The 9,797-nt window shown below is 34.1% G+C and overlaps 2 protein-coding genes across 2 annotated transcripts; one reads left to right on the plus strand and one right to left on the minus strand.

The window, feature by feature from the left end:
• Window positions 1-1,650: 1,650 nt before the first annotated feature.
• On the minus strand, window positions 1,651-3,306 carry LOC148766271 (uncharacterized). Its single transcript, XM_088827207.1, has 3 exons — window positions 2,766-3,306; window positions 2,541-2,683; window positions 1,651-2,181 (listed from the first exon to the last, which is right to left on the minus strand). Exons 1-3 carry the CDS (start codon window positions 3,304-3,306, stop codon window positions 1,651-1,653), a joined length of 1,215 nt encoding a protein of 404 aa, XP_088683333.1.
• A 3,359-nt stretch (window positions 3,307-6,665) lies between these two features.
• On the plus strand, window positions 6,666-7,753 carry LOC105965647 (F-box protein At3g17710). Its single transcript, XM_088827208.1, has 2 exons — window positions 6,666-7,118; window positions 7,163-7,753. The coding sequence occupies exons 1-2, from the start codon at window positions 6,666-6,668 to the stop codon at window positions 7,751-7,753; spliced, it is 1,044 nt and encodes a 347-aa protein (XP_088683334.1).
• The last annotated feature ends 2,044 nt before the right edge of the window (window positions 7,754-9,797 follow it).

Below are 9,797 nucleotides of genomic sequence, written 5' to 3' on the forward strand. Positions count from 1 at the left end.
CAGTGTGGAAGAATCCAGATGGCAATATTCATGTTCGGACGGCTGACATCTTTATCATCCTCAGAAAGGAAGATATTTCGGGCGAGGTAAAATTATGATACAAACTATCCTGGCCACATTATGTACACAAATTTAATAACACTATACAATCACAGGTTATAGATGCTTACTGCGAGATATTGGGACATCAGCAAGCTGCAGGGTTGTTTGAAGGTAGCGTTAATGAATCGCTTAAAGGAACCAGCATGACGTTCACCAGCATGCTACTGTTACAAAGTCGATAATATATTTGCAATTGTTTTTTTGAAAAGAAGTATATGTTTTCCCATGGTAACTAATCAGTAGTTCTAACAGACATCGTTGAGGCAATCCAAAAATAAAACATTCCGCATACCGGTAGAAGTTAGCAAACATAGATACCTCATCTTCCTATTACACTCCAACGGTAATCCTCAAACCGAGGCTAATCACTGGACACTGTTAATATTGGACAGAAATTCAAATGAGTGGCGTTTCTACAACTCATTACATCCTCGCAAAGGTCTTAAGGACCCATACCTGATTGACGCCACCCACATGGTACAAAACTACTGACTATTTATTTCCAGCACCTACCTATTTAGTGAACAAATATCTAATTCATTCATGTACACAGAAAATGTATGTCGAAAACACAGCAAGGAAGTTTAACATCTCCGCCATTCCCATAAACGTACCGCTGCATGAGGTAAATGACTCACCCCAATAAACAGATGATTCAAGCGATTGTGGTATTTTTGTCCTGTTTGTTATAAGGAACACATTCCACCAAATTCCACTAGTTACCAACGACGCTGAGACCGGTGTTGATTGCATGAGGAGGTCCGTTGTTGAATCACTGCTCCACTACAAGATTAATTGATATTAGACAATTATTATTCCTATTAAGTGAAGCTTTTATTTCTATAAACTATTTGCACCAAAACAGAATCTTAAGTAGTTGTACGTACTTTTATATGACTATTTTGTAGTACTTTTGTATTACTATTTTTGCAGTACGTAAAACATCTTTTCTTATGGCTATTATATGCATTACCATTCTTCAAATGTTATTTTGTAGTACTTTTGTATGACACTACTACATACAACTATGAATACTACATAAAGTCATATAAAGTCATATGACAATGTGACTATATGTGACTACATAGTCACATATAGTCACGTAGTCATGTGACTATCGATGACTACTTATTTATGATCTACATATTTTGGTCAGATTACAATATAACTATCTGTGACTACGTAGTCACCTATAGTCACATAGTCGTTAGACTATAAATGACTACTTATTTATAATCTATTTTTTTTTGGTAAAATGAAAATATGACTACATGTAACTACATAGTCACCTATAGTCACATAGTCATATGACTATTTAAGACCCCGTAGTTGTAAATACTCATATGACTAAGTGACTGCAGGTGTTATAATCCAAACACAGAAAACTGTACTTACATGTATCAGTAATAGCAAAATTCAATACTTAAAAAACAGATCATGTACTTGGAAACTCAAGAAAAAAATTTACAAACTATGATCCACACAAATTAAAGGGAGTAGAAAAAAAATAAAAAAAAAACTGAAATACATTTCTGTTCCACTCAAGTCTCATACAGGCCTCCTGCACGTTTTCTTGTTGTGATTGCCCATACGGTTGCATGAGCTGCATTTTATCTTCCTCTTAATCTTCTCATCTCTCGAAGAAATTCTCTTCACCTTCGGTCTGCCACGCCGAATATGATAATCTGGAGGTCCAACCAAAGGCAAATCACCATCAAAATCTGGCTTGACAAATGGATAAATACTGTGCGAATACGTGGTTTTATAACACTCAACAGTGTAATGATAGTCAACATATGCATAACCATCATTATTGTTATGGAACAGAACACACGGAGCATGTATACACGGCAGACCGTTGACTTGCCACACTCTACACGTGCACGACCTGTTGCGAATGTCAACAACAGCTGTTGGAGTACTAAGCACCTCGTAAATGTACTCCGATGCCCTCTTCGCTATCAAAACTCTACTGTCATGTACTAGTTTATCAAAAGCGCCCTGAATGGGAGTGCAAAGTACAGTTGACATAACCGCAGCCTCCTCTGCCCTATACACATTTGCACCATCATAATACTCCTAAGACAATCAACCACATTTGTTATAGGCAGGCCACGAATGCCGTCAATCTTCATATTCCACGATTCTGCAACACTAGATGCCATCTGCCCGTATCTATTCCCCTCAAAATGTGCACAAGTCTAGTTGTTATACGGAAGGTCTGCTAGAAAATTTCTAATCCTTGTACCGCCAGTTTCTATAAACTCCTTTATATGCACATCAAATTCAGATTTCGTAGGAGCATAGGCACAAGCATCTAACAAATGAGCCATCTTTTTTCGAAAACCAGATGGACAACCTCTACATTTACTTGACAAATTTAAATGCAAGTGATACAAGCAATATATATGAAGACAATCACGGAATATATTTTTCACCCCATCCAAAATACCGTGATTGCTATCCGAGAAAAACGTGACCACACGATCCGTGCCAATGGAAACCCTCAAATGAGTAAGAAAGTAAGCCCAATTGCTATCAGATTCTTCACTAACTACGGCAAATGAAACCGGGAACAATTCTGCGTACAAAGTAACAACAACAACCTTAGTAACATATAGCCATATATAGTCATAAATTAGAATAAAGGTACATAAACTTACTGTTATGACCATCTTGCCCAATTGCAGTTAACAAAATGCCCTTGTGTTTGTTGTGCACAAATGTTCCATCCAGGGAGAGTGTCGGTCGACATGACTTAAAACCCGACAAGCATGCACCAAAACCAAAAAAGCAACGTCGAAACTTCATCGTATCTGCATCGATGTCAAGATTATAAACGCTATTCGGATTGGTACGACCAAGTTCTTCGAAGTACGAAGGTAAGTGTGAGTATGAACTAGTATCATCACCAATAACATGTTGTTTCCCTGCCGTGACAGACCTCAAAGCCACAGAATAGCTAATGTCGACTCCATAATTCAGCTTCATTTCCACAATAACATCATTAGCAACCATGTCTGGCTTCGCTCGTACCAAATTAACTATCATACCAGCAATAATGTCAGACGTCATTCGATTCTGCCTTGACGACCCAAAATAAGATCCACAAGTGTGATGCTTCTCAAATTTCTTTATAGAAAAATACCCATTGGCCTTCTCAACTGATACGTGTATCCTCCACATACAGTTTTTTATTGTCATGTGTCTGCATTCAGCTGTGACACGTACACGCTCATTCTTAACGTATGTAAACTCAAATCCAGTTTCCACCGAATACATGCATAAAGATTTCCTAAACTCCACAGCACCTCCACGAAAACTTGACCAACATCCTTGATCAAATCATCCCAGATAGCACTCATCAACTGAGTTTGAACACATATTCCAGCATTTTGCAAGTAATTGCTTCCACTACCTTGACCAATTTCGAATGCAACCTCATCATGCAGCTGTGCCCGATTAGACAAACATGATACACTTGATACCACATCAGGAACAACTCCCTCTCTTTGTTTAACATTCACTTCAACAAGATCGAAAGACATCTCGCGCACTAACGACAGCATGTAAAACACATCGTCATCATCACACAACACACCCTCCCCATGACCAACAACCGTATGCGTGAGAGACATGGTGTTCTGGTGCAACGAGCCCCATTTGGCCCTTACGAATCCAACCAACTCTTCAAATCCAAAGGAAGTAACACATTTTCTCACACCAAATAATTCTCCAAACCTCATTATTAGTACAATATTTGTAGACATTCTGCACATGTAAACAAAAAGTACTGTATATGACTACTGTAACATATATTTAAGTACCCTGATATGCAACAGATCTATGATGCTACACATGACTACTCTGGTGTATGTTAATACAAATCAAAAAATATACACAAACAAATTAAAAAAAGCAATTCTGTATATGACTACTGTTACCTATATTTAACTACTCTGATATACAACAGGTGTATGATGCTAAACATGACTACTCTGGTATATATAATTACAAATCTCTGAAAAAATCAAAAGACAATATAATATCGAAATGCATCAACACAAACACAATTGACCAATAAAAACCCCAAACTGTACAAAAACACACGATAACGCAAAATCACAATTGTAAAATCAACAAACACCCAGCCGCGCATCATGATCATAAACAAAAACGAGCCATGAAATCTCTGTAAAAAAAATAAAAAAAACGAACCTTAACCAAGCGATTGAGATGGAGAAAGCGAGAGAGAGAGAAAACATAGTGAGAAACAGGGCCGAGAGAGAGGGAGAAAAAGAAGCTGCTTCCTTCTATACCGTTAGGGAATTTCCTTGCCCAATAAAACAGAAAATACGGGTAAAATAGTCATATCCTCTGTCCTCAGGGGGGTCTACCTAATTAAGTTCATAATTGGGCGTTTGCCTTAGAGAGAAAAAAACATTAGGCCTTCTCATATATATTTTCAAAAGTAGGGAGTTATCTCACATTTTCCCTTGAAATATATATATATATATATATATATATATATATATATATATATATATATATATATATATATAATATTTTTTTGTGGGGGGGCCTTGGTAGTTGGGGGCCCAAAGCAAATGTTTCGTAAGCAACACCAATGGGCCGGCCCTGTGTACGTACCATAAGGTTCTTACGAGGGAATCCTAATTAATATTATTATTTTCTTAAAATGATATTGGTGATTTTAAGATTACGTTCTTAGGAGAAGGTATTTTCAAACTTTAGAATCATTGTATTTTCTTTTTTATATACTTTTTTGTGTGTTCAATTGAAAATTATAGGTGTTGTAACAATAAGATTTCGTCTCTTCGAATGGTCATAAAAAATTTCCAAACACGACATAGGAAATTTAGTCACTAATGCAATAAATTAGTGAGTGCATGAAAAATTTGTAAGAAAATCATATAGAACGCACCGTGCAAAACAATGTATAGTATATTCATGGGAGCAAAATGTTATTTATCTAAAGAAAACAATTGAAAATGGGAATTTTACCCAATCAAAATATAAACAAAATAATTCTGATTGAAGTTTACTGCATTAATATATATCAAAGACCACCAATTCTTGTCTATCTCAATTTCGTCGTCATTCGTTTGGGTTTGCTGATAAACATATTTTTCAGATACGGGATTCGATAATAATCCATTCGAATAATATAATTATTACCCGTGTAGAACACTGTAACTTGAAGCATATGTAACTTCAACAACAAATATTTATAATTTCAATATTTATATTATAAATCACCTCATAACCAACAAACACAAATCGAAAATACAAAAATATATGCATATGTAATTAGAAATGTATAGTAATGTACAATGATGTAAACAGTTTGTAGAACACTGTAACTTGAAGCATATGTAACTTCAACCAAATTTTTTGACACCTTAAAAGAGAGGATCAATCGCTCTCGTTAAGCTGCAATTGCAAAATAAAAAAAAAAAAAAAAAAAAAAATTACTGCAAATCAACAAAAATTGAAGAAACATCAAAACACTAAAAAATTAACAAATCTGACAATAAAAAAATTATTGAAACAAATATGGCAATAAAAAATTAAACAAAATTACCATACAAAAATAGAACTAGACGAGAGGAATGCAGTGGAGGGTAGTCCGTCAAATTCCGACTGTCGAACACAAATGACTCCTTTGGCAAGACCCACGGTCGTCAAAATACGCTACGGTAAAATGATTGCAAAAATAGACCGAGTGCTCCAAAGTGAATAAAAGCACCACCAAAAGAGATAGCTCGACGAGAGAAATCCAACGGTAGTTAAATTAAACCATCGAATTCCGACCACTGGAGAAAGAGTTATGACTCTGGGAAGCAACATCACCGGTTAGAGATTTATGAGGGCGGAATTTGAATCTAAGAGTGAGAGAGGAAGAGAAAAACTGTTGTGAGTTGGCTAGGGTTTAACTACCTAAATAATATTCTTCAAAACCAAAACACAAACCATTGTCCTTTCATTCTTGTTTTGTAGCCAATGGCAATGGACGGAATCAAGAAACCTATGATCATCTTGATTCAAAATGTAGAGAATGAGATAAAATGGGTACAAACTTGAGAATATCCTATATAATCTAAAAGATTCTACTAAATTTAAAACTGCAAGGGTGAAAGTGTAAGAAGATTTATAATTGAGGGGTGGTTGTAATTACCCAAACAAGAGGGAGTTTTTCGTAATTTGACCATATCTCAGTGGGTTGATTGTAATTTACCCTAATTAGTAATTATGTTTGTATTAGAATTTAGACGTAACAAAAAGAAGAAAAAAAAAGTGTTTGTACTAGGAAAGAAGTTTACCGACCTAGGGTTTAGTATTACTTTATAAGTAGGATTTTTTTTTTAATTGATCTTATACTATAGGTATCCTTTTCCTTCGAGAACACTACTTAAAATATTTTACTTTATAAGTAGCGTTTGTGTTTTTCTTTTTTGAAAATATTTTGTAAGTAAGATTGATTCTGAACACCAAAGAAGAAAAACAAAAAAAAAACAAAAAAAACACAAATCCTTGTCGCCATGGACGAAAGCGAGGAGAAACTGCCGTACGACGTCCTCGAAATCATCCTCTCTCGACTGCCGTCAAAGTCTCTTTTGAGATTCAAATCCGTATGCAAGTCATGGAACGCCACAATCTCCGGCGAAAGATTCGTCGGAATTCATCTCCAGCAATCCCGACAAAGCTCCGGCAACCAAGACATATTCTTCTGGCGCGAGAACCGAGGCTTTAAATACGAATCCCAAGTAAGGGTCACCGAAATACCTCAACATATAAAGACAAAGATGAAACTCGAACAATTGGAGCAAGAACAAAAACTCGATCCAAGCGTGTTGTGCTATTGCGACGGTTTAGCTCTTCGGCGATACGGCAAACTTCTCCACAACCAGTACGTGCTATGCAATCTATCCACCGGGACCCACGTCGAGTTCTACTGCCCTTACGACGAGATATTATACAACTCGCATCAAACGGTTTACGCAATATGCTACGATCCGTCTATATTAATGACTACAAGGTTATAATTATCGACTACACGCGCTACGCGGTTTACTACTGTCGAGCCATGCGGTGGAGCGAGATGAGAGAAACCCCGGATGAATTTTTGGGCGGCGGATTATTAATTGGCAAAAGCGTGTCTTTGAACGGCTACTTGTTTTTTATCCTCAAAAACGAGGAAGATGACTGTTTTGGGATCAAGATATTCGGGTTCGATTCGGTCAACGAAAAGTTCAAGAGATTTCCCGAGCCAACGTATGTGAAAAGAAGAGGCGTGTTCATGTACATGACTTGTGTGGGGGGCTATCTTTATTTGTGCTTCGACAACAGCCGTTGTCAGATGATCAAAGTCGAAGGCGGCGGAGAAAAAGAAGAAGAGTTGGTGTGGTTCGATTTCAACGGTAGGCCACCGAATTCCGAGCGCGTCGAGTGCGATATGGCTTCAACTGTTCAAGAAGATGTGAATATACTTTCCTTCCGCCGCATTTATAGAATTAAAACGGGTTATCAGCGAATCCCGTATCTGGAAAATCTGTTTATCAGCGAACCGAAAAAAGTGATCAAGAAAGGGAGGTCCGAAAATCATCACCAGTTGTTGATGATTAATTAATCTACAGAATTAATGTGGTTTTGTTATACATATATAGGATATTTAATTTAGATTTTTTTTATATTTAATTAAATTTAGATTTCAGCATATAATTAATTAGGTATGGGTTTTCTTTTATGTAAACTCAAATTGATATATTTATGTTTTTTATCTTCCAAATTAATAATTTATTTATCTTCTTGCCATTTCATTTTTTATATATAATTAATTAATTATATGATTCACTAAATTGATCTATTTAAGGCTTCATAATAATATTATCATTACTACGGACAAAAAACCAAAAAATCCGCTATGTTTTTATTAGACGTAACAAAAAGAAAAAAAAAAAGAGTAAAAAATAGGAAAAAAAAGTTTACCGACTTAGGGTTTAGAACATGTTTGGCTAAGCTTATAAGCTCCTAACATTAAAACATGTTATAAGATGTTTAAGGGTTTATAAGCTCTTAAAAGTGTTGGGTAAAAAATTTATAAAACGTCTTATTTTTTTCCAAAACTAATTAGAGGGTGTTTGGCTAAGCTTATTTTAAACAGCTGATAAGCTCTTACGTCTGATAAGATGTTTTAAGAGCTGATAAACTGTTAATTTTTAGGATTAATTTTTAAAGTGTTTGGATAATGAGCTTATTTCCTATTTCTACGCATTAAAAGATCTTAAATAAAAAGGTGGGGTAGATGTACTTATTTAAAAAGATCGTATTTGCTCTCCAACAGCTTATTTAAAAAAAAAAAGATATTTTTCTAAAAATTTACCAAACACTTTGAAAGAGCTTATAAGCTCTAAAATATCTTATAAGCTCCTTTTAACATCTTATAAGATGTTTTAGAAAATGTACATCTTACCACACTTTTTTCTTTAAGATCTTATTTGCTTATTTACTAAAAGACTCAAGATACACAATTACCCTCAAATACTTTATTATATTACATGAATACTAATAACATATATATTTTATCAAAACAACGTGTTCTTGTAATCAAAATGAATTATTAGTTAAAGTATAATTATCATAATAATTGTAAAAAAGAAGTATTCTCTATTTATATTTTATATATAATATAAAAATACCCGAATATTCTTATTATCTCAATAATAAATTATATTTGTTTTACCTGTCGAAAAACGTTATACTTATTTTACAACCTTTATTTTATATTAATATATTAATGGGACAAAAAATTAAAAGTTTCACAAACCTGTTTCATTAAAATATTTTATTACGCTTCATTTTATTTTAAAAAATAATCAAATATCATATGAACATACATTAAAAAAATTAAGTTTATTTAATATATAATTTTATATTATTATTTTTATTTGATAATATTATACTAATATTTTAGGAGAAAAAGTATTTGTGTCAAATAAGTTTAACAGTTATAATGGCGTCATGTATTTTTTTATCAATATACCGATAAACAAACATTTTATTTCCAAACACCTGAACAAGTTATAAAAACTAAAAGTAACTTATAAACTAAATATCCAAACACCTTAAAAAATAATTTTTAAAGTAAGATCTAATAGCTTATCAGCTCCTAAAATATCTTATCATATTTAGGAGCTTATAAGATGTTTTAAATAAGCTTAGCCAAACGGGTTAATCTAATAAATTCAAAATTATTAGATTAACTAAAAGTCCTCATAAGTGGCTATAATTAGCTCCAAGGAGAAATAAAAAGGGCGAATGGCAAATAGGCCTATGACAAGGGACTTAAATGCATATAGGTCCAGACAAAAAACATGCTTACGAATGAACCCATCCCATGTCTTTTGACCAAAATACTCTCCATAATATATTTTTTATCAATTCCATTTATTACACTGTAACTTCCTCAATATTACATATTGGCCCTAGATTTGAACAAATATATTACATTAACCCCCAATTTCATAATTGTTTGAACTTTTTTTGTCAGGAAAATAAGTCTTTTCTTTTTTTTCTTTTTCCGGCCAGATTCCGGCGTTACCGGGCGGTTCTCCGATGTTGATTTTTTTTTCTGAACTTCTTTTATCTCTCTAAATTACTATGTTAACAACAAA

This window comes from Erythranthe guttata, chromosome 12, assembly GCF_056151865.1.
Source record: "Erythranthe guttata isolate IM_541 chromosome 12, IM_541, whole genome shotgun sequence".
Lineage (NCBI taxonomy): Eukaryota > Viridiplantae > Streptophyta > Magnoliopsida > Lamiales > Phrymaceae > Erythranthe > Erythranthe guttata.

Bases quoted from the DNA above. Each gene is read 5' to 3' on its own strand.
- LOC148766271 (XM_088827207.1), bottom strand. From the start codon at position 3,306: ATGACAATAAAAAACTGTATGTGGAGGATACACGTATCAGTTGAGAAG. The intron at 2,684-2,765 runs GTAAGTTTATGT...CTTTGTACGCAG, and splicing joins TGGGCAAGATGGTCATAACA to AATTGTTCCCGGTTTCATTT. The intron at 2,182-2,540 runs GTGAAAAATATA...TGATTGTCTTAG, and splicing joins ATCACGGTATTTTGGATGGG to GAGTATTATGATGGTGCAAA.
- LOC105965647 (XM_088827208.1), top strand. From the start codon at position 6,666: ATGGACGAAAGCGAGGAGAAACTGCCGTACGACGTCCTCGAAATCATC. The intron at 7,119-7,162 runs GTTTACGCAATA...AATGACTACAAG, and splicing joins TATACAACTCGCATCAAACG to GTTATAATTATCGACTACAC.